The sequence below is a fragment of the Monodelphis domestica genome, chromosome 3 (genome assembly GCF_027887165.1).
Source record: "Monodelphis domestica isolate mMonDom1 chromosome 3, mMonDom1.pri, whole genome shotgun sequence".
Taxonomy (NCBI): Eukaryota; Metazoa; Chordata; class Mammalia; order Didelphimorphia; family Didelphidae; genus Monodelphis; species Monodelphis domestica.
The window spans coordinates 70,152,100-70,173,537 of record NC_077229.1 but is presented as its reverse complement, the minus strand read 5'-3'; the positions used below and the strand labels follow the sequence as shown (position 1 = coordinate 70,173,537).

General features: G+C 39.5%; 1 protein-coding gene across 1 annotated transcript in view; it reads left to right on the top strand.

The window, feature by feature from the left end:
- The first annotated feature begins 3,014 nt into the window (after window positions 1-3,014).
- LOC130458064 (mucin-16-like) overlaps window positions 3,015-21,438 on the top strand; it is a 33,290-nt gene continuing 14,866 nt past the window's right edge. The window contains exons 1-8 of the mRNA XM_056820975.1: window positions 3,015-3,303; window positions 3,432-3,499; window positions 4,602-4,771; window positions 5,516-5,554; window positions 6,120-6,197; window positions 8,291-8,407; window positions 13,037-13,234; window positions 14,648-14,761. Of these exons, the coding sequence (XP_056676953.1) occupies window positions 3,151-3,303; window positions 3,432-3,499; window positions 4,602-4,771; window positions 5,516-5,554; window positions 6,120-6,197; window positions 8,291-8,407; window positions 13,037-13,234; window positions 14,648-14,761 (937 nt within the window). The 5' untranslated portion in view covers window positions 3,015-3,150. The remainder of the gene's footprint in view (window positions 3,304-3,431; window positions 3,500-4,601; window positions 4,772-5,515; window positions 5,555-6,119; window positions 6,198-8,290; window positions 8,408-13,036; window positions 13,235-14,647; window positions 14,762-21,438) is intronic.

The window sequence follows — 21,438 nt, the reverse complement described above, 5'->3', positions numbered from 1 at the left end:
AAGAGAAATCCCATTCAAAATCACCTTAGACAAAATAAAATACCTAGGAATCTACCTCCCAAGACAAACACAGGAACTATATGAACACAACTACAAAACACTCGCCACACAACTAAAACTAGACTTGAGCAATTGGAAAAACATTAACTGCTCATGGGTAGGACGAGCCAACATAATAAAAATGACTATCCTGCCCAAACTTATTTATCTATTTAGTGCCATACCCATGGAACTCCCAAAAAATTTCTTTACTGATTTGGAAAAAAGCATAACAAAGTTCATTTGGAATAACAAAAGATCAAGGATATCCAGGGAAATAATGAAAAAAAACACTAATGAGGGGGGCCTAGCAGTCCCAGACCTCAAACTATATTACAAAGCAGCAGTCATCAAAACAATTTGGTACTGGCTAAGAGACAGAAAGGAGGATCAGTGGAATAGACTGGGGGAAAGCGACCTCAGCCAGATAGTATACGATAAACCCAAAGATCCCAGGTCTTGGGACAAAAATTCACTATTTGATAAGAACTGCTGGGAAAATTGGAAGACAGTGTGGGAGAGATTAGGAATTGATCAACACCTCACACCCTACACCAAGATAAATTCAAAATGGGTAAAAGACTTAAACATAAAGAAGGAAACCATAAGTAAATTGGGTAAACACAGAATAGTATACATGTCAGACCTTTGGGAAGGGAAAGACTTTAAAACCAAGCAAGACATAGAAAGAATCACAAAATGTAAAATAAATAATTTTGACTACATCAAATTAAAAGGCTTTTGTACAAACAAAAGCAATGTAACTAAAATCAGAAGGAAAACAACAAGTTGGGAAAAAATCTTCATAAAAACCTCTGACAAAGGTTTAATTACTCAAATTTATAAAGAGCTAAATCAATTGTACAAAAAATCAAGCCATTCCCCAATTGATAAATGGGCAAGGGACATGGATAGACAGTTTTCAGATAAAGAAATCAAAACTATTAATAAGCACATGAAGAAGTGCTCCACATCTCTTATAATCAGAGAGATGCAAATCAAAACAACTCTGAGGTATCACCTCACACCTAGCAGATTGGCTAACGTGACAGCTATGGAAAGTAATGAATGCTGGAGGAGAAGCGGCAAAGTAGGGACACTAATTCATTGCTGGTGGGGTTGTGAGTTGATCCAACCATTCTGGAGGGCAATGTGGAACTATGTCTAAAGGGAGATTGAAGACTGTCTACCTTTTGATCCAGCCATAGCACTGCTGGGTTTGTACCCCAAAGAGATAATGGACAAAAAGACTTGTACAAAAATATTCATAGCTGCGCTCTTTGTGGTGGCCAAAAATTGGAAAATGAGGGGATGCCCATCAATTGGGGAATGGCTGAACAAATTGTGGTATATGTTGGTGATGGAATACTATTGTGCTCAAAGGAATAATAAAGTGGAGGATTTCCATGTGAACTGGAACAACCTCCAGGAAGTGATGCAGAGCGAGAGGAGCAGAACCAGGAGAACATTGTACACAGAGACAAACACACTGTGGTATCATCGAACGTAATGGACTTCTCCATTAGTGGTGGTGTAATGTCCCTGCACAATCTGCAGGGATCAAGGAGAAAAAAACACTATCCAAAAGCAGAGGACAAACTGAGGGAATAGAAACACCAAGGAAAATCAACTGCCTGACTACAATGGCTGAGGGGACATGACAGAGGAAAGACTCGGAGCGAACACTCTGATGCAAATACTAACAACATGGCAATGGGTTCAAGTCAAGAACACATATGATACCAGTGGAATCACACGTCTGCCACGGGGGGTGGGAGGGAGGAAAAGAAAATGATCTTTGTCTTTAATGAAAAATGCATGGAAATGATCAAATAAAATACTATTTAAAAAAAAAAAGAAAATGGATTAACCTCCTCATTTTACTTGTGAGGAAACTAAGGCAAAAACATAGCACATGGCAGGGCCACAATTTGAATCTAGGTCTTATTTTGAGATACGTCCAGCGGTCTTTCAGAGGGTGAGGTGTTACTCCTTCTTTGTGTAATGAATCAGTTGAGTAATAGAGATGAGACACGCTATGTGCTAAGTCGCACATGCCCAGGAGTCACATAGCATTCTGCTATAGCATGGAGGCTTGTTTATTATATAGGTTAGTGATTACATACTTCTTTGGCACACAATCCATTTTATACATATTTTTCCATGGAACTTAACAGCAAATGCCAAGCTTAAGTAAATACTCATTGAAACATTGTTGCTATAGATGAATGACATCAGAACAGGGTGATCCTAGATGTTAGTTCTCCCTGACCTAAGGATAATCATTGTTACTTTTGTTCAGCTTCCACAATCAATCACAATTACTTAGGAGATGGATAACAAAACATTTTGTAGCTAGGTACATGATTAGAAGGTTAATTTGAGACAGACCAGATTTGGGGTTTCCTTCAATTTACATGTTCAATTTTTTGTGTTACTTTAAAGCACCTGGCAATGTTGCTTGGTTTCTATCTGCAGTGGAGTGTGTCTTGAAGGCTATTGATGTTCTTGGATTGCCTGGCTTGTAATAGAAGTGAATGTAACTCTGTGGAGAGGAAAAGGAAGGGGGGTAATGATCTTTAGGTTTTAATTCTGTGAATGTAAACTTTTAGGGTAATAATCTGGGGGATTATGTATGGGATATATGTGTGTTAATTCTATAGGTATTTGCTCTCATATTATTTCTCCTGTATTAGGGAGGAGACAGTAATCTTAACAAGACCATTGTAGTGAGGGAAGTTGGAGAGAGAGTGAAGTCACTGAGAGGGATCAGTGGGGGCCTCATTTTCAGGGAGCTGCCTTGCCAGCCCCCATCTCCCAAACTGTGACTTTGTCAGACAGTGAGGATTTGTCAGCTTCCCTCAGTCTTCTAACTCCAAGTCCACAATTTTAACACTGCTAGAAAAATTGTGTATGGCTGGAGGGATCCTCAAAATTTCATTAGTGGGTTCATTTTGCTGAGTTTTCCCCTGAGGAAGGACTTGAACAGTGTCACCTGGAATAATGATGATGATCATTGTAATGATCTTCACAATAACTAGCTTTTAGATAGAACTTGAAGATTTACAAAGCATTTTCTCTCATTTGAATAACATTTGCAAGGCTCAGCCAATGGGATACCTTTCCTTTTGTACAGTATCATGGAGCTCTTACTACAAGAACTTCACACTCAGCTTCACTATTACCAACATGTTTTACACAACAAAGATGAATCAAAAGGACTCCAGAACATTCAAGGCTGCTGAGCATATCCTGCAAATCTTGGTGAGATTCTACTGCCATTCCCTTCTACCTCCTCTGTCCTCTGTCCCATGCTACCTTCCTTAGCCCTGTGTATTTAGGCTTGCCCTAGCCAGGCACACAGAAGTTCCCTTCTCTTCTTTTGTTTCCAGCTCAAGGTATTGTTTGGAAGCAGCAGGATTGGCTCTCAGTATTCTGGATGCAGTGACCTTTCACTGAGGTGAGAATCCTTCAAGACATCATCAGCTCAGATATTAGGGACCAGCAATTTCCATTTCACTCCGATGATGCCCAGGCTGGTTTCTTCTTCTGCTTCTTAATAGAAATTCCTTCTTTCCCAAGCTGTATTGGATAAAATCTTCCAACCAAGAAGCCTTTAAAATATTTTACACTCCTTATACTCTTTCTCAGGTAGAAAAATATCCTTTCCCCATTACTCTTTCCATAGATAAGTTTGCGACTGTTTTCACTTTATAACGCCACATGAAAGGAATAACATAGGAGGCACCAAATGAGTGCTTAGAAAATGATTGATTAATACATATCAACATTACCTTTCTCTAGAATCATATAGGCACCAAGCTGGAAGGGACAGTAGAGGTTATCTGGCCCACTCTCTTCATTTACAGATGAAAAAATGAAGACCCAAGGAGATCCCAATAACTTTCCCCAGTTCAAAAATAGTCAGAATTTGAACACTTGATCTTTGATTTTAAATTCATTGTTCTTTCCACTACTCTAAAGAAACTACTGAAAATAATCAGACCCCACAGACACTTGTAAACATACAAATGAGTGATGTTACAGAGCGCTGCCAATTTCCTTGTTGTGGATAAAGTGCTAAGTGTGGAATCAGAAAGAACAAGTTCAAATTTTCTCTCACTTACCAGATGTGTGATGCTATGCAAGTCACATAATCTGCCTTAGCCTCCATTTCTTTCCTCTATAAACTGAGAGGGCTATATTTGATGGCTTCCCATGTCCTTTTCAACTTTAAATCTACAATCATCTCTAAACCTTTATTCCAAGTCAGCCACTTCTCTCAAGAGTGTTCTCTGAATAACTAATTTCAGAAACTAAACCAGTGGTGTCCAACTCAAAAGGAAATTTCTGAAGCCACTAAATTATACATCATCACGGTCCCTATTGCCTGCATTTTGGCTCAGAAAAACATATACATACATGCATACATACATACATATATAACTTTTTAAATTAATAAGCTAGCACATTAAAATCAGTTTGGAACTACCCTTAATATAGCTCATGTGACTCCTAGGAAGTACTGTTTGAAACCACTTGTCTGAACCATTAATTTCCAGGTCTCTGAGGAACAGGATAGCAACCGGAGTGGATATAGTCTGCAGTTTCAAGAAGGACTCCTCCAACCATGTCCTGGACAAAAAGGTGGTTTACTGGGAGCTGACTGAACAGCTCTGTACAAGAAAGCTAAAACACCTGGTTATAGACAATGATAGCCTCATTGTGAATGGTAAATAGCTTGACTTTTGGGATATATGCCTCTCTTTCTCTGGGTGGTTCCCTTTCCAGAAAACAACTCACCTGCCCCAAATTCTTCTTTCCTTTTGGGTCTCCTTTGTTTTCATGGTTTCTCTCTCACTCCTGGGAGCCCTGGCCCTCAAAGTGGTGACAAACTATGAAGACATGGGGAGCTCACTTCTCAAGATCAGAAGAGACTTGATTGTTTTTAGACTTGTTTTTAGACTCCTTCAACAATGAAGTATGACATGAATCCCTTCTTGAATGCTGAATCACCATTTCCCCCCTATGGGCCCCAAACCAACTCCTCTCCATTACTCCTTTAACCCTTTGCCCACAAAGAGATACCCTACTCAAACTCTCTTCCTCCCTCTCCCACCTCTATCTTTCCTTCCCTCTCTCTCCTTCTCTCTCTCTCCCTCTCTCTCTCTCTCTCTCTCTCTCTCTCTCTCTCTCTCTCTCTCTCTCTCTCTCTCTGTCAACTTTATATATTTCTTCTATCTTTTCTCCCTTTCTTTTCTTTCTTTTTTGGCCTTTCTTTTCTGTATCTTTCCCAAAATCTTGTGTTTATGTCTCTTCTGTCCTATTCTCTTTTTTTCCTCTGCTATTCTCTTCTTGTCTTCCCTCCTTTCATCTGCTGTTCCTTGCCTTGTCCTTCCCTGCCCTCACCTTATCTCCAACACTTGTTCCCTCTGAATTTTTCTTTCTTCTTTTCTTTTCCATTCTCAAACTACAGGGTATCAACATAAGCTGCCAGGAATCAGATCCACAAAGAGTAAGTTTTAGATTTCTTTATTGTCTATTTATATCTATATTTATATCTCTCTCTCTTTAATGGGACACTACAATGAAAGATTTTTTATCTTTTTGTAAGGGAGTAATATAAGGCAGAGGATTAAAAGTGTTGTAGGGATTCAGAATTAGATACACTATTAGATATGGCTAAAGTTTAGACTCCATTTACTCATTTTTCTATTTTCTTTTTGCTACTCAAAATATATATAAATAGTTCAAAAGGGAAAATTATCCCAGGGGCCTGGGAAAGCAGGCTGTCCCTATCTCTTTCTTGTTCAAAATTAAGAGTCAGACCTTGTGGTTTTTCTAATCTGATACAATGAGGGGATCTCCCAACATTCCAGAGAGTCTTGTGGCTCTTCCTTATATTCTTCATTCACCAACGTTGCCCAATAGTTTTCATTAATAATGTTTTTATCCTCTGCTTCTTCAATTATTACACTCTCTCAAACCTTAGTGTCTTGCTCAGTTCTCATGATCCTCTGGCATTACAGGTAGGAATAAACTATTCTTAACTTATCTTCTGGTTTTTCTTCCCTGGAAAGGTTCAATTAAATCTAAAACCCATAAAGACATGAAACAGGAATTGGAGAGGGCAGGAGAGACACATTCTCAGGTGTCAGGTATGACAAAGAATGAAATAATACCTTCTTCCAAGGTCCATGTATTCTAACAAGGCTAACAACTACAGAGATGAATCTATGTTGATTATAAACTGAGAACAAATACAATTAACAAGGCAGGTAGGGAGGAAGAATGTGGGAAATCATGAAAGGTTTCATGTAGAAGGTGGTGCTGGAGCTCAATCTTGACCTTTAAAGGGGGGGTGTCTCTGAGTTGGAGGGGAGGAAGGGGAGAGCATTACAGGTATAGAAGATAGCTGGTGCAATGTCATAGCTATGGGAGATGAAGTCTCCCATAGCCAACAAATGGAGGACATATTAAAATTATACAAAGTAAGAGGAGGAACAACATCCAATTACCTTGAAGAGAGAGATGGGTTGAGGCTGTGATATAAAATGTAAATGCCTTATATTAATAAGATAGAGAAAATCAGATCTTTGTTCATGCAACTAAAACAAGTATAAAAAGAAGAAATCAGAAATCTCTTAATAAAGTTCAAATTGGAAATCCTAAAAATCAAAGGAGAAATTGATGAAATTGAAAATAAGAGAGCTACTGAACTAATAAACTAGGATTTGGTTTTATGAAACAAACAAACAAAACACCTGCTCCATATAGCATAGAACTTTGGTTAATTTGATTCAAAAGGTAAAGAAGAAAATCAAACTACCAGTATGAAAAGTTTATGAAACATGACTTCACCATACATGAAGAGGAAATTAAAGTATTCAATAGTAGCTATTTTACACAAGTATATGAAAATAAGAGTATTCTAGTGGACTATCTAGTGGAAATGGATGAATATTTACAGAAATGCAAATGGGATTTTGTATTTTATCCTTGAAGCAATTGGGACTTATTAGAGTTTCTTGAATAGGACAATGACATGATTAGATATGGGTTTTAGGAAAATCACTTTGGCCATTGAATGGAGGAGCAAGTGGAATGGGATGGGACTTGGGACAGGGACCAGAAAACTCCTGCAGTAGTTGAGGCATAAGGTGATGAAGGAAGTATAAGAGACAGGGAATTTAGGAGAAATGTGATGAAAGCAAAATCTATAGATCTTGTCAACAGATTGGATATGGTGGGTTGGAGGGTGAGCAGTCAGGAATGACCTAGCTGTCTAGTCCTTGCCCTTCTGTCTTAGATTTGCTAATAAAGCAGAAAGTAAGGGTTTTATTTGAAAAGAATGATGACCAGGCTTGTGAGCCTGGGTGATTTGGGAGGAGAGTGATACCCTGGATAGCCACTGGGAAGTTTAGAAAGAGTCAGAAAGTTTTGAGGGAGTTTTGGACATGTTGAGTTTAAGATTTCTTCAAGATGCCCCATTCAAAATTTCCAACAGGCATTTGTCCCATAGGAGTTGTAAATCTGGAGGTCACCACAAAGATTAAGGATGGATGACCTGATTTGAGACTCATCAGAAAAGAGATGATAGATAAATTTATGTGAGTTTATGAGCACTGAGTGAAACCCCATAGAAGAAGAGAAGAAGGGCCCAGTTCAAAACTTTATAGGGCACCTACACTAAGGACTTAATTAAGTAAGAATCCAGCAAATGAGACTAAAACAGGATAATCAGAGAAGTCCTAGGACAACCAGGAGAGTTTTGTTATCAAAATTAGATAATTAGGTATCAAGGAGTGCAGAGAGCTTAAGAAGAATGAAGATTAAGAAGAAGGTCATTAAGAGATTTTTGCAATTTCATTTGAATGATGAAGTTGAAAACCAGACTGTAGTTAAAAAAAGAGAGTAAGATGAAGGGAAGTAGAAGCACCTTTTATAGGTAGCATTTTCAAAAATTTCAGTCACAAACGGGAAGAGAGATGGGAAATTATAGCTATCAGGGACAGGTGGATAAAATGAAGGCTGTTTTTCATTTGGGGTTGAAGGAAAGCTGCCAGTAGATGAGGAGAGTTTGAAAACAAAATGAAACAATGGGAATACTAGAGAGATTCTCTGCTGGGTGAAGGATGAAGGAAAGAGAGCACATATTTTGGCATTTCCTTCAGAATATATAGGGATAACATATTTTTCTTTCTACGCCCACTCCTGTGGCTGAGATATATGTTGTGATTTATTCTTCTAGGAAGTGAGGCTGGTGTAGGAGCTGTCACCCATATCCCCGACCATGGAGAACCAGGAAAAATCATGACATCACTGACTAGTGGCCTCCTGATCCGGGAATCCACTGTATATGCTATAGGTAAGAAAATGTATTTTCTTTCCATTATACTGGTATTTATCCTTGCTTTGGGTACTTGTTTTCAATTTTGAGATATGGAGTCATCTTCATAGTCTGAGAACAGGACAATCACTGATGGGGGAAGTTTGTCATTAGGTTGTAAGATTTGACAATTTCCTCTGGCCTATTACTTTCTGCCCTAACATAGGCTGTGATAGCAGCCTTTGGATGAAGATCTCATGGGGGATTTTGCCTTTTGTTTGTTTGGGTGTATACATATAATAGCCTATTCATTTTCTTTTATTATTTCTCAACGGGGGAATAGCTCTTCTAAAAATAATTTTGTTAATTTATAAAACATATAAATTCATAATATGTATCACATATTATATATGATACATAAATTTTATACCTGTCCCCTCCAATGTAATAAACAAATAAAAAAATAAGTGACAAATAGTACCTAAAACCATCAGCAAAGGTCATCTGTAATGGGGATAACTTAGAAGCTTTCCCAATAAAATTAGGGGTGAAGCAAGGATGTTCTCTATCATCACTATTGTTTAATATCATTTTAGGAATTATAGGTTTGGGAATGAGGGGAGAAAAAGAAATTGAAGGAATTAAACTAGGCAAAGGTTTAAAATAAAACAACTTTTACCTCTCTCCCCCATTGAGAAGGTAAGAGATATGATATTCATTATCCATGTGAAGTCATGCAAAACATTTCAACATTAACTATGTTGTGGGGAAAAACCCAACTAAAATAAAGAAATTAAAATATCTACTTTAGTCTGCACTCAGAATTCATCAGTTCTCTGTCTGGAGGGGGGGGATAGCATTAGTGGAGAGCTTAAAAGCTAAAGAGACTGGGGCAGCTGGCTGGTTCAGTGGAAGAGATCCAGACCTGGAGAATCGATAATCTTAGAGTGAAATCTGACCTCAGATATTTGCAAGCTGTGTGACACTGGGAAAATCATTTAATCCCAATTGCCTGAATCGGCTCGAATAAGGAGAAGGCAAGGGAGTTGATATAAAAATCTAAAGAGAGGATTTTAAAATGTAAACAGGTAAAGTCTGTGTTCTTTTCCTTTCCTAGGACTAATTTCTAAGTCCATGAGGACTCATTGTTTAAACAAACGCTCCTGGTAGACTGTAAGCTTCTCCAGGGCAGGGGATGTTTTATTTTTGACTCCAAGTTTTCAATACTAAGAACCATGCCTGGCTTAGCATAGGTGCTTAATAAGTGTTTGTTGATTGACTTTATACAAATAAGATAAAATTTGTACTTTGATAAAAAATAAATAAAATAAAATTTTTTTATAAATATATTTATATATGTTATATATATAAAATAAAATAAAATAAGTAAAAAGATAAAAAAGTACTTTGCAAATCTGAAAGTGTTACATTGTATTATCATCAATATATTCATGCTTACCTTTCATCTTATGCCTTGATGTGGTGTCTATCCTGGGCCCCCTTTATTGGTTACTGAGTTTTGAGATCTGAGAAGCAATGGTGGTACAGGGGGAGTGGGGAGTAAGAGGAGTTAGGAGTAGAGAAGAAAGGATAAATTAAGCATCAACTAAGTACCAAGTTCTGGAGGGAGGTGCTATTATTATCCTCATTTTATAATTGAGAAAATGAGGCAGAATTTAAGTGACTTGAGAACTCAATGGGAGTACAGACTAGCTTAGGTACCTTTGTTTCCAAAATGTTTTCTGAAGTCACTGTTTGAGCACCAGGGACAGCTGGCCAGGATTCTGAAAATCAGAACACAGCTACCCTGGAGGCCAGCATTGCTTCAGTAGTGAAGATCAGTGCTGTGGTGACCAGGATCTTCTGCTGTCAAACATCACTGCTTCTATAGCATGGATATGGAGACTGAATCAAGTTCACCTTCCTGGACTGCCAGGCACTCATCAAAGGGGGAAACAAGCCACCCTATTGGTGAAAGAGTCCTTGGTGAAAGGAACTCGACATGGCCAAGCCTCATTCTGCCTTTACCTATTGTGCAGCCTCCACAAGCACAGGATCACCTGGGGCTACCTCCTCATTGGAGAACTCCAGGTTAGCCAGCCTGACTGTAGAGTCTGAGAGGAGTTCAGGAGAAACATCAACTCTCGCTATCATCCTGACTCCAGCTAGCACAAAGGAAAGCTGGACATCAGCTTCTCTGAGCCAGCTCCCACAGTACAGAAGGCAGCAGCGCTAGGGCAGAGACAACTTCTCTTTTTGCTCATGTGCCTGTTAGCTCTATCCTGTTCCTAAGGAAGAATGTTTGAAGCAGGCTTCCTCTTTAGCCCTGCAGGATGGGGGTCAGATGTGTCCAGGGAGGAGAGCTTAACATCTCAGGGGAAATCACTTTCCCTTCCATTTCCCTCTTAGAGCTTCTTCTTCTTCTTCTTCTTCTTTTTTTTTTTGGTACACTTAAGACCTTGTTGTGTCAGTTGGGTGAGTAAATGCATTTCAGGATCCTTCATCTCTCTATAGTTGCACACTCTGCTGGTCCTTGAGCTACAAGGACCCTTCTGTGGTGATTAGTATTGAGTCTAACATATATGGAGCCTGTAGAATAATAGCTACACAGGGAAAATTTCCTTAGGCAATGTCAGTGTCAGTGAGTTGATAACCATTCATTGTTTCTGCTCTGTTTCCCCACACTCTGCAAAGCACAGGGGATAGGAAGAAAGGCACCCTTAGTCTTAAGAAGCTTACAGTCTAATTGGAGAGACAATATGCCAACAACAACAATGTGCACACAATCTAAAAACAAGATCAATTGGAAATAATCAAGAGAAGTAGGGCACTAGAATTTAGAAGGATCACCTAAGAAGCAGAGGAGCTCTTAGCAGGGACTTGAAGAAACTCAGGGAAATGAGGAAAGTATTCCAGATTTTTCTTCCAAAGATCAAATATTACAACATGACATTTGGATATATATATATATATATATATATATTCATAAAAAATTGCAGCAGTTGTGTTTACAGAGCAGAGCATTACTTGAGAGTGGCCCTTCTGTATAGTGAGCTAATGTCTTGAAAAGACATTCTCTATCCTCCCCCAAACCCCACTCCCAAGTAACTGGGTGCAACCTAGTGGCCATATTTTCAATTTGGTATGGCCAAAGTTGAATTGAGATAGCAAAGTCAGTGCAAGGAAAGGTAAATGTTATAGGAGGAGGAGGAATAAAATCTAAGGAGAATAGTAAAAAAGGGGAAGGTTAAGAAGCACATTGATTGCTAAATGGGGTTTTTATTTTATCTTTAAAGCAATAGGGAGTTTTTGAAGTTTACTGAGTAGGACGATGACATGGTCAGACCTAGGTTTTAGGAAAAGCACTTTCGCAGTTGAATGGAAGATGGACTGGAGTTGGATGGCACTTAGGATAGGGAGACCAAATAGAAAACTACTACAATAATTAAGGCATGAGGTAAGGGAGGCCTATACCAGTGTACTTACAGGGTTATATGAGAGACAGAGAATATGGGAGAGATGTGATGAAAGCATAACCTATAGATCTTGTCAACACATTGGATATGGTGGGTGAGAGGTTAAACAGTCATGAATGACCTGGTTGCCTAGCCTTTGCCTTTCTGACTTAGAGTTTCTACTAAAGAAGAAAGTAAGACTTTTTAAAAATAATGATTACTTGGCTTGTGAGCTTGGATGGCTTGGGAGGACCGTGATACCCTAGACAGCCAAAGGGAACTTAGAAAGAGTTGAAGGTTTTGAGGGGAAGGCAATGAGTTAAGATTTGGACATGTTGAGGCTCAGATGTCTACAAGAAACCCAGTTCAAAATTTCCAAAAGGCAGTTTGTTCAATAGGAGTCATAAGACTGGAGGTCATGACAGAGATTAAGGGATGGATGACCAGATTTGAGAATCATCAATATATAGATGATGGTTAAATCTTCTGAGTTTAGTAGAATATTGAGTGAAATCTCATAGAAGAAGAGAGGGGCCCAGCTCAAAGTCTTGTAGGTCACCTACATTAAGCATTTATGAACTAGATAAGAATCCAGCAAATGAGACCAAAGAGAGTAGTCATACAAGTTAAAGGAGAACCACGAGAGTTGTGTTATGAAAATGAAAGAGAATGGGTTGATGATATCAAAGACTGCAGAAAGCTTCAGAAGAATGAGGATGAAGAAAGGGCCATTAAGAGATTTTTGCAATTAAGAGATTGTTAACAACATTGGAGAGAACAATTTCACTTGAGCGATGAGGTTGAAAACCAGACTGTAGTTAAAACGAGAGTAGAAAGAAGGAAAGTGGAAGCACCTTTTACAGAGAGCTTCCTCAAGGATTTCAGTCACTAAAGGGAAGAGAGACAGGAGATTATAGCTCTCAGGGACAGGTGGATAAAAGGAAGGTTTTTTCCAGATGGGGAAGTAGGAAATCTGTCATTAGATTAGAAGAGTTTTTAAAAAAAATGAGAGAATGGGAATACTAGAGAGATTCTCTGTTCGATGAACTATGAAGAAAAGAGAGCAGATATTTTGGAGTTTCCTTCAAAATATAAGGGATATAATATATAAAATATAAAATATATATAAATATAATATATATATAAAATATAATCTTGTCCTTTCTACCCCCAGTCCTGTGTCTGAGATTTATGTTCTCATTTATTCTTCTAGCGAGTGAGATTGGTGTAGGGCCCTTCACCCATATCCGAGACCACGGATCAGCAAGAGACATGACATCAGTGACCAGTGAATCTACTGCAGGTGCCATGGGTAAGAAAATATTTCTTTTCTTTCTATTATACTGGTATTCATCCTTGCTCTGGGCCCTTGTTTTCCAGCTTTCAAATATGATATGGACTCATCTTCATCGTCCGAGAACAGGAAAGTTTGTGATTAGGTGGTAAGACCCGGCAACTTCCTCTGTCCCATTATTGTCTGCCCAGATGTCAGCCTTTGGATGAAGAGCTCATGGAGGATTTTGTCCATTTCTTGTGTTAGTTTGTGTGTATACATATAATTTACTATGATAAAAGTCAGCTACTGGAGGACAGGCTTTTCTATGCCCAGCACCTAAAACCCTGAATGGAGTAGCTGATTCTAAACAAATGATTACTGCTTCATTTTCCATTTAACCTGAGCAGGTATCCGTCAGGCAGTTTGTCTGAGCCTGGATCCCTATCTCATCTGAGGGCCAGATGACAGGACAGATCCATCTACATATCAGTCTCTTCTTATTTAATACTTTCTCATGGTGGCCACCCACCCTAGAGCAAAAGTAGATCCTAATTTCTGTCAGTCTTTTTGTTTTGCAAGTGCTTGTCAAGGACAAGGTGCTAACGTGAGGGGTTGGGGACTCGGGATGTTCAAAATCCTCACAGGCTCTGGGGAACTCTGTCCAAATGGCTCCAAACTCCCCCCCCCCATAATGTCACCACAGGAGATGGACCCTCCCTGGGAACAGAACCTCACACTCCTATCCACGAATCTCTGAGCCCAGGGCCAGGCTCCTTTCCTGCCTTAAGTACTCCCACAGCCTGCACAAGCACAGCTTCCCTTGAGGCTGCTACTTCATTGGAGGACCCAGGGCCAGCCGGCCTGACTCCATAGACTGAGAGAAACCCACAGGCAACACCAACTCCAGCTATTACCCTGCCTCCAGCCAGCACACAGGAAGTTTGCACAACAGCATCTCCCAGTCCTCCTGACACAACCACAGAGGGCAGCAGTGTCAAGGCAGGCACAGCCTCTGTTTCTGATCAAGTGCCTTCCACTTCCTGCCTCTTCCCAAATAAGCATATTTTAAATAAGCTTCCCAGGGAGGGAATTGGGGTGTGGCCTTGGAGGAAATGGGGAGTGTCTGTCCAGGGAGGGTCAGTTTGTGCCTTTCTAAGGAGAAGGGTCTTCCTCCCAGGTCCTTCCTGTCTATAGCCTTCCAATGGGCCACTGTAGGGACTTTTTCTTGGCTCCATATCTGTTGAATTAGTGTCATCTCTCCAGGCTTCCTCAACTCCATGCAAGGATAGTTTCACAATCCCTGTGCTAAAGTGATTCTCCTCTTCTTATTGATGGATTCTGATTCCACTAAATCAAACATATATGGAGGTTGTCCATCAGTGAGTCCGTGCTTTGAAGGGGGAAACTTGGTTATTCATCCTGTGGAGAAAAGTCAGAGAAGCCATGTATTTTTGGTCTCAGCAGATAGTAGCAACAATGTACTTTCCTTTGGGAGTCCTCTAATAATGACTTGACTGAGCTCTGGTCTCCCCTTCTGTCTTCCTGTAGGAGGTGATGCTGGTGTGGTGCCAGTCACACATGCCCAAGGCCATGAAGGACCAGGAAGCACAGGAGCACTGATGAGGAGCCCCCTGACCCCTGTGTCTACTGTTATTCCCACAGGTAAGTAGGTACCTCCTCTCTGTCTTTGTGTTGTAGGTTTATCCTTTTTAGGGCCTTGTTTCCCAGTCTTACAGAGGAAACATGAACTTATTTTAGAGATCAATCCTCAAGAACTCTTCTGAACCTCTGATTGCTTTCTTTGTACAGCCTGGAGAAGAGGAGTTTTAGAGGTAGGAGTGAGGTTCCCACTGCTAAGGTCTTTTATATAATCAACCATAGGTATAAAGTTGGAAGGAAACTTTGAAGTATCAGGTATTATGGATAGCCTCTCATTTTACTGATGTGGATACTGAGGCCTGGAGAAGTAAAGTAATTATCTCAGGGTGACCGGATATGCCTGGAAGGGACCCTCAATAGCCATCTAGCTGGACCCCATCATTTTACATATGGGAAAAGTGAGGTGCAGAGAAGTTAAGTGACATGCCTCATGACACAAAAGTAGAAAGCATCAGAGGTGAGATTTGAACCCAGGACTCTATTATGCTGTAATTCAAGGTCAACAGGAAAAGTCAGCCCTGACACCTCACATTGAATGGCTTCCACTTTGGGGAAGGTTCCTTCTATGAACTCTCCAAGGGTAGAGATGTGTTTTTAAATTTTTATTTACATCTCCAGTATTTAGGATAGGGCTGAACACATAATAAACACTTAGTTGATGGCAACTAATTGATTGCTTTGATCTAATTTATGAGTAGATTTGTGAGATTCAGTTTATTAAAAAAATTTGTCTTCAAAATGTATCTTATACACCTACCAACTGAACTTGCCTATGGAGAAGTGAAGGGGAATGGAATGAGCAATTATGTAATGCCTACTATGTGCCAGGCACTGTGACTATTTTTATAGAAATAGTATCTCATTTGATTCACATAACAACCCTAAGTGTTGGGTTTTATAGTTAGCCCCATTTTTCAGATGAGAAAAACAGAGGCAAGCAATGACTGCTTGATTTTCCCAGGGTCATACAGCTAAGTTCTTAGGTCATACATGAGTTCTTAGGTCAAATTTGAACTCAGGTCTTCCTGACTCCAGGCTAAGCACTATCTCCACTATGCCACCTAATTACTTTTATGGTCCGAGCCACAGAGTTTCCGGTGTCAAGAGTCAGGAATGGAGACAGATCCAAAGGCTCTGCTCTTTAGCAGTGAACTTGGGGAAGGTGGATGATGCAGATATGGGCAGAACACTTTATTTCTATCAGCCTTGACTTGCCAAGAGGAAAAGAATGGTTCTAGGACCTTCCCTTTGAGGCATGATTTCATGACCACCTCCCTAATCTTAGCTTAATAATTCACTTGGACCTTTGGTGATTGATTGCACTTGGCCCACCCATTAAATGCTGAATCCAGTCATTTACCTCTAACTTTTGTCCTTTCTGAGACATTGTTCTTCAACCAGGGATGCTTCTTGGTCACGAGTTTATGGATTGATTCCTACACATTAGCTCTGTGATTCCTGTGAACTGGTCCTACTCTAGTATGGCCTCTGAGTGTTTCCACGAGCTTCTGTAGCCAGGAGATCCTAGAATTGGTCAGAGGTCAGAACTGAAAAACTGGACCTCTCTGATGTTATTGTTTCCACATGGCTCCTGGCAGCCCATCAGCCTGGTGGACAAGGTCATGTTTGGAGTTCTAGATATGATGGAGATGAAGATGAGGAGACAAGTGTCTCTAGATCAGCAGTTCTCAACTTCTCAATATGTAGCAATGAGAATACATAATGCATATCAGGTATTTGCATTCTGAATCATAACTGTAGCAAAATTATAGTTTTGAAGTAGCCACCAAAATAATTTTTGGATGACTGCAACATGAGGAATTGTATTACGGAGTCATGGCATTAGAAAGGTTGAGAACCACTGCTTTAGATAATCTTAGGTGAGGATTGGAGGGAGACCATCAAGCCATTTCCTGGATAAGAAACTTCAAGGAAGGGGAAGTGTGTCCCATGTACCATAAAATCCCTAAAGCATCCTTTTATTAAATTGTGACTGATATTCCCCTCTTAATTTATATTGCTCTTGTTTAATAATCCTTGTTCAGACACCTATTTCCACTAGAAAATCACCTATGTTATTAGAGAAGCTGTATGTCATTCAGCATTGCTGATGAGAAATCAAGCCATATCTGATTGGCATGTTGCTTAATAGTCTATGATGCTTTTCATCTTTTAAAAATTAACTTTAAAATAATTTAATTTAAAGATATGATATTTTCCTAATTAAACCTAGTAACCATTTTCAATATATGTTTTCTGAAATTATTAGGTCCAAATTTTCTCCCCCCTTCCCTTCTGTCCCCCTCTTGGAGAGATGGTAAGTAATTTGAAATGGATTATACATGTATTATCATGTAAAACATAATTCCATATTCGTCATTTTTATAAGAGAACACTCATATAAAACCAGAGCCACATAAACTGTACATAAAATAATGTGAAAGGGAATATGCTTTGATCTGCAACTGACTCCCACATTTCTTTCTCTAGAGGTGTAAAACATTCTTGGTCAAAAGTCCTTCAGAGCTGTCCCAGATTGCTCTCTTTCTGAGAGTAGCTACAACTTTCACAGTTGATCAAATGCAGATCAAAGCATCTCCCCTTTAAATTCCATTCAAAATTATTCATGTTATATCTTATAATAGTTTCTGTTTCTTGTTTCTTCTTGTTGTAAGGTGCTGTCCAGCAGCCCTTACAAGAAAGGAAAGATAGAAGATTGACCCTTGGGGGAAGGGCTGAAGCCCAGGGGATGGATAAGAATGGAGGCAGACACCAATGCAATATTACCAATGAGCAAGCTGCACAGATCAAGCTCCAGCTACCTAACTTCAAAGGACATGAGGCAGTAGGATAACCTTAAATCAACAACACGGGAATTAGGAATGAGTATTGAGATCAGCTGAGAGAAAAGCCACTGATCCCTTAGAGCCCATGCTCTAAGTAGGGACCACTCTGGCTAGAGGATAGGAGATTAAGAAGGAAAGGTGTTTCACAGAGATAGAGGAAATTCCATGAGAAAGCTGTTCTTAGCCAGAGGCTAAGCTCCAGGAAGGAGAGGGACAGGTGAAGAAGATAATAAGGGCTGTTTCTCTGTCAGATGCTTGTATTTATTACCATTGTGATGCAAAGGGACTTAATACATATTAATGAAGACACAGTGGATTGCCATTGGTTCAGTTGTAAATTACCACAAGGCAGAGGCATGGATTGTCTCAGTCAGGTGAGCACAAAGAATCCTGAGTTTGTGCCTAAACCTTAGGAATGCTGGGATCAAAGGTCAATGCCTTTCTTGCCATGGGCAGGTCTGAGCATGCTCTTTCCTAAGACAATCCTTACAGATTAATTATTTCCCTTGTGTATACACAGGTGTGGATTGTTACACTTGTCATGGTTATTGTTTGCCTAGTAATTATTGATCTGAAGAGAGCTGTTAAAGAGAGATGAGTGAGGAAAGGTAGTAGTCAAGGTGGAATGGCTCTTGTTGTACTCTCTCACTCTCTTCTCCTGGTCTATGATAGCTGAGGAATATCTCTTGGAAATGGTGACCCTGGGTGATGTGCTGGTTGTAAATCTTGAAATCTCTCAGACTTGTGAATGTTAAAAATTTCCCCATCAGGGAATTCTTAATTGGAACAAATTCCCTACTGAGAAACATTCTCCATTTTGACGTGAGAACTCGCCAGGATCAGAAATGGGAGGACTTCTACTCCAACCGTACTTAAGGCTGCTTTAGGGGAGAAAACTCCTTGCTATGGGAGGACCCCTATTCTACCCATACTTAAGACTGCTTTAGGAGAGAAAACTCCTTGCTAAACAATGAAAGTACTTGGACCCATGCTTATAATAATGCAAGGAGTTCTTTGAGCCAGGCCTGTTTTTAGAATTGATACAATGGGATGCTAGGTACCTAAAAGGGTTGGGCAAGTTTTCTCTTGATGAGATTAGTTGACTCAGCTGTGTTTTCTCTGGTTCAGACTTACTGAGGAGATTAGTCGACAGAGCAGCATTTTGTTCTGATTCAGACTTACTGAGGAGATTGGTCAACTTAGCAGGAATTTAGATGGGCAGTCCTTTGGAAAGCATCTACAGTGATTGGTAGATGTAGGGACTTAGGGGAGGTGACATGGGAGAAAAACCCCTATATAAGAAAAAGCAGAATCTCTTGAGGATATATCATTTTGGAGAAATCCTTTTGGAGGATCTCTGATGAGGATCGCTTGGGAAGAATCTCTTGAGAGAGGCTCTGGAGAAGGGAAGCTCTTGGAGGACCATCTCTAAGGAGATCTGGCTGGAGCTCCTCTGAGGGGACTCTGTCCCTCTGGAGGCTCTGGAGAGAGGCCCTTTGGAATTCTCTCTGGTGAAGTCAGCTGAGATGGAGCTGGCCTGGTGTCACTAGAATCCTTGCTTAGACAGACCTTGTGGTGAGTGTTAAAGGACTGACTGACTGATCTTTCTCTCTTAAGACTCAGGTCTAGGCCATGTTGGCTTAAGGCCCTTCATACTTATTTCCTTTTTCTCTCTTTCTTTGATTACTCATTGTATTATTAATTAAAATCTCTGTAAACCCAGTTGACTCAGGTATTTGAATAATTGGGAATATATTCCCTGGTGACCACCTTATAGTTGATTTAAAACAGGACACTGTAGGAAAACATATTTTGAGCAGTCATAATGTTTTTCCTTGTCTCTCCACATTTTAAATGCCACAGTTTAAGGCTACAACTTATTTTAAATCTCACATGGTATAAGTAAGTTAGGGGAAGGTTCCCCATATTGAGTGATAAGAGGGTTACCCCAGAATTAATAAACACAGTCTTTTAGAATTGTAAGCCTCTCCTCAGTTCATGACTCAGTGGGTAGTCCTGATCAGAATTTTTTTTTTTGCAATGGCTGTTCACTAACCTCTGTGAATTAGCTTCCTCAAAGATCCTTGAATAAATCCCTTTCTTCCAATTTGACTGTGGCTTAAATTGGTTTAATAAATACAAGATATCTGGAAGTGGGCAGTTCAGGTGGAGATTAGTGGTGTCCCTATATCTAAAGCCTAAGTGTTCCTTCTTTCTGGATACCTTGGGCAAACCAGAAATTCACCTCCCCTTCCCAGTGTCTCCTTAAGATAAACTTCATCTTGGGATGAAGGCAAGATAAGGCAGGTGCTATTAGACTGTGGGGTACTGTTGAGTCTGAGGCCTCTACAGGTCCAATGGGATCTGAATCTCTCTTCCGCTGTCAGGCAGGTATAAATTTCTTCTTGAGAAGTCCCAAAGCTGATACTCCTGGCTATCTTTTAGCTGGCTGTTGGCTGATCACCAGCAAGGCAAGAAAACCTCTTCTCACCTCAAGATCAAGTCTCAAAACCCACCTTTTTTCACTGGCATTCTTCCCCATCCCTGTTCTACAGCCATGTTACTCTGCTTCCAACAGTCTTTACCCATCAATCATGTCCTCTTCAACATTCCATTTCTCATCCTCTTTGCACATTACTCTTACAGTCTTAAATTCTTCCCTTCTTCATAGATCTGGAAGATAAACTATTCTATGTTCCCCAAATTTAGTTATGGTATCACTCATTATATATAAATCACATACTCATTTTGATCTTATCTTGCTATAGGGTGTAAGATATTGGTCAATACCTAGTTCCTGCCATAAACTTTAATTTATAAAAATCATTTTTAGTTATAAGTAGAAAATTTTTTTCAATTTTTCATATTAATTTTATTTTAAAAATATTTCTCTGTTTACGTATTTCATTTTCTTTCCTTCCCCTCTTCCTTCCCCCATCCCAAATCTAATAAGCACTTCCACTGGGTTATATAGATGTTATCACTGATACCACTTCCATATTATTCATTTTTGGAATAGAATACTCTTTTAAAATACAAACCTCCAATTGTATATCTATATAAACAAATGATTGTCATTTGTTTTTCTTCTGGGTTTCTACTCCCACAGTTCTTTCTCTCGATGTAGAGGGGAATTGGGATTGTCTTGTAATAGCAAAGTCCATTATATTGGATTGTTTCACAATGTTTCATTTTCTGTGTATAATGTTCTTTTGGTTCTGTTCACTTCACTCTGCATCAGTTCCTGGAGTTCTTCTACAGTTCCTGGAGTTCTTCTTTGATATAGAATTCCTTTGGTTCATCATTCCTTACAGTCCAGTGTAGTATTCTATCACCATCATAAACCACAATTTGTTCAGCGATTCCCCAATTGAAGGTCACGTTACCCCCCCCCCCCCCCATTTTACAATTATTTGCCACCACAAAGAGCACAACTATGAATACTTTTGCACAAATATTTTTCATTATTATCTCTTTAGGGTACGATTCTAGTAGTGGTATTGCTGGATCACAGGGTATGCATTTTTTTGAAGCTCTTTGGGAATAGTTCCAAATTGTCTTCTAGAATGATTTGATCAATTCACAACTCTACCAGTAGTGCATTAATTTCCCAATTTTGCCACATCCCCTCCAACATTTATTATTTTCCTTTACTGTTATATTTGCCAATCTGTTAGGTATGATGTGGTACCTCATTTTTGATTTGCATTTCTCTAATTATGTGGGATTTTAAACACTATTCCATGTATTTATTGATAGTTTTGACTTTTTTATTATCTTAAATCTATCTGTGTCACTTGACCATTTGTCAATTGGGGAATGACTTGTTTTTTT